The following is a 1,533-nucleotide window of genomic DNA, read 5'->3' as shown; positions in this document are numbered from 1 at the left end:
ACTTACTTACACCCAAGTCTATGAAAGTTACTTTCTTACTGACACCCAAGTCTATAAAAGTTACTTACTTACTTACACCCAAGTCTATAATAGTTACTTTCTTACTGACATCCAAGTCTATGAAAGTTACTTTCTTACTGACACCCAAGTCTATAAAAGTTACTTACTTACTTACACCCAAGTCTATAAAAGTTACTTTCTTACTGACATCCAAGTCTATAATAGTTACTTACTTACTGACATCCAAGTCTATAAAAGTTACTTACTTACTGACACCCCGTAACTTTTATAGACTTTTACTTACTTACACCCAAGTCTATAAGTTACTTACTGACTTTTTAAATGTATAAAAATTACTTACTAACATCCAGGTGTATATTACTAAGTTATTTACTGACATCCAGGTGTGTATTACTAAGTTATTTATTGATATCCAGGTGTGTATTGCATATAAAATATACATACTGACAAAAGTTTGTGATTTTCAGGCAAGCTTTTCATTAGTTTTTCCAGGCTGTCGTAATCCTCCAACATGTAGTAACACTCAACTAGTTTCTCCTGGTTGTGTCCTTGCTCATAATAAGTAACAGCATTCTCCCTGTGGGAAAAACAAGCCTATGTTTTGTAACCTACACAAACAGATAAACTATTATCAACAAAATTCTAATAACATTTCCACTTCTACAGATCCTCCTGCACCTACACAAACAGATAAACTATTATCAACAAAATTCTAATAACATTTCAACTTCTACAGACCCTCCTGCACCTACACAAACAGATAAACTATTATCAACAAAATTCTAATAACATTTCAACTTCTACAGACCCTCCTGCACCTACACAAACAGATAAACTATTATCAACAAAATTCTAATAACATTTCAACTTCTACAGATCCTCCTGCACCTACACAAACAGATAAACTATTATCAATAAAACTCTTATAACATTTCAACTTCTACAGATCCACCTACACAAACAGATAAACTATTATCAATAAAACTCTAGTAACATTTCCACTTCTACAGACCCTCCTGCACCTACACAAACAGGTAAACTATTATCAACAAAACTCTAATAACATTTCCACTTCTACAGATCCTCCTGCACCTACACAAACAGATAAACTATTATCAATAAAACTCTAATAACATTTCAACTTCTACAGATCCTCCTGCATCAGAAAGTATTTGTCCTCTACATGATTTTCATCCAACTTATGTTTGAGATCTTCATGAATTTTTTCTCACTCAGCTAAGAGAAGCTCGTAGAATCGAGGCTGAATCAGAATATAATGGTTCACTTCATGAGATATCAAGAATTCAGTAGTTTTGTAGGAGCTTACTGATGGGAAACTGACTGAGGATTCAGTAGTTTTGTAGGAGCTTACTGATGGGAAACTGACCGAGGATCCAGTGGTTTTGTAGGAGCTTACTGATGGGAAACTGACTGAGGATTCAGTAGTTTTGTAGGAGCTTACTGATGGGAAACTGACCGAGGATCCAGTGGTTTTGTAGGAGCTTACTGATG

The 1,533-nt window shown here is 34.4% G+C and overlaps 1 protein-coding gene across 1 annotated transcript in view; it reads right to left on the bottom strand.

The window, feature by feature from the left end:
* Positions 1 to 1,533, bottom strand: part of LOC106471804 (WD repeat-containing protein 35-like) — a 38,684-nt gene that overhangs the window by 6,590 nt on the left and 30,561 nt on the right. The window contains 1 exon segment of the mRNA XM_022400412.1: positions 466 to 598. Within this exon segment, the coding sequence (XP_022256120.1) occupies positions 466 to 598 (133 nt within the window).

The sequence above is a fragment of the Limulus polyphemus genome, unplaced genomic scaffold (genome assembly GCF_000517525.1).
Source record: "Limulus polyphemus unplaced genomic scaffold, Limulus_polyphemus-2.1.2 Scaffold4871, whole genome shotgun sequence".
Classification (NCBI taxonomy): Eukaryota; Metazoa; Arthropoda; class Merostomata; order Xiphosura; family Limulidae; genus Limulus; species Limulus polyphemus.
This window is presented reverse-complemented; position numbering and strand designations above follow the sequence as displayed.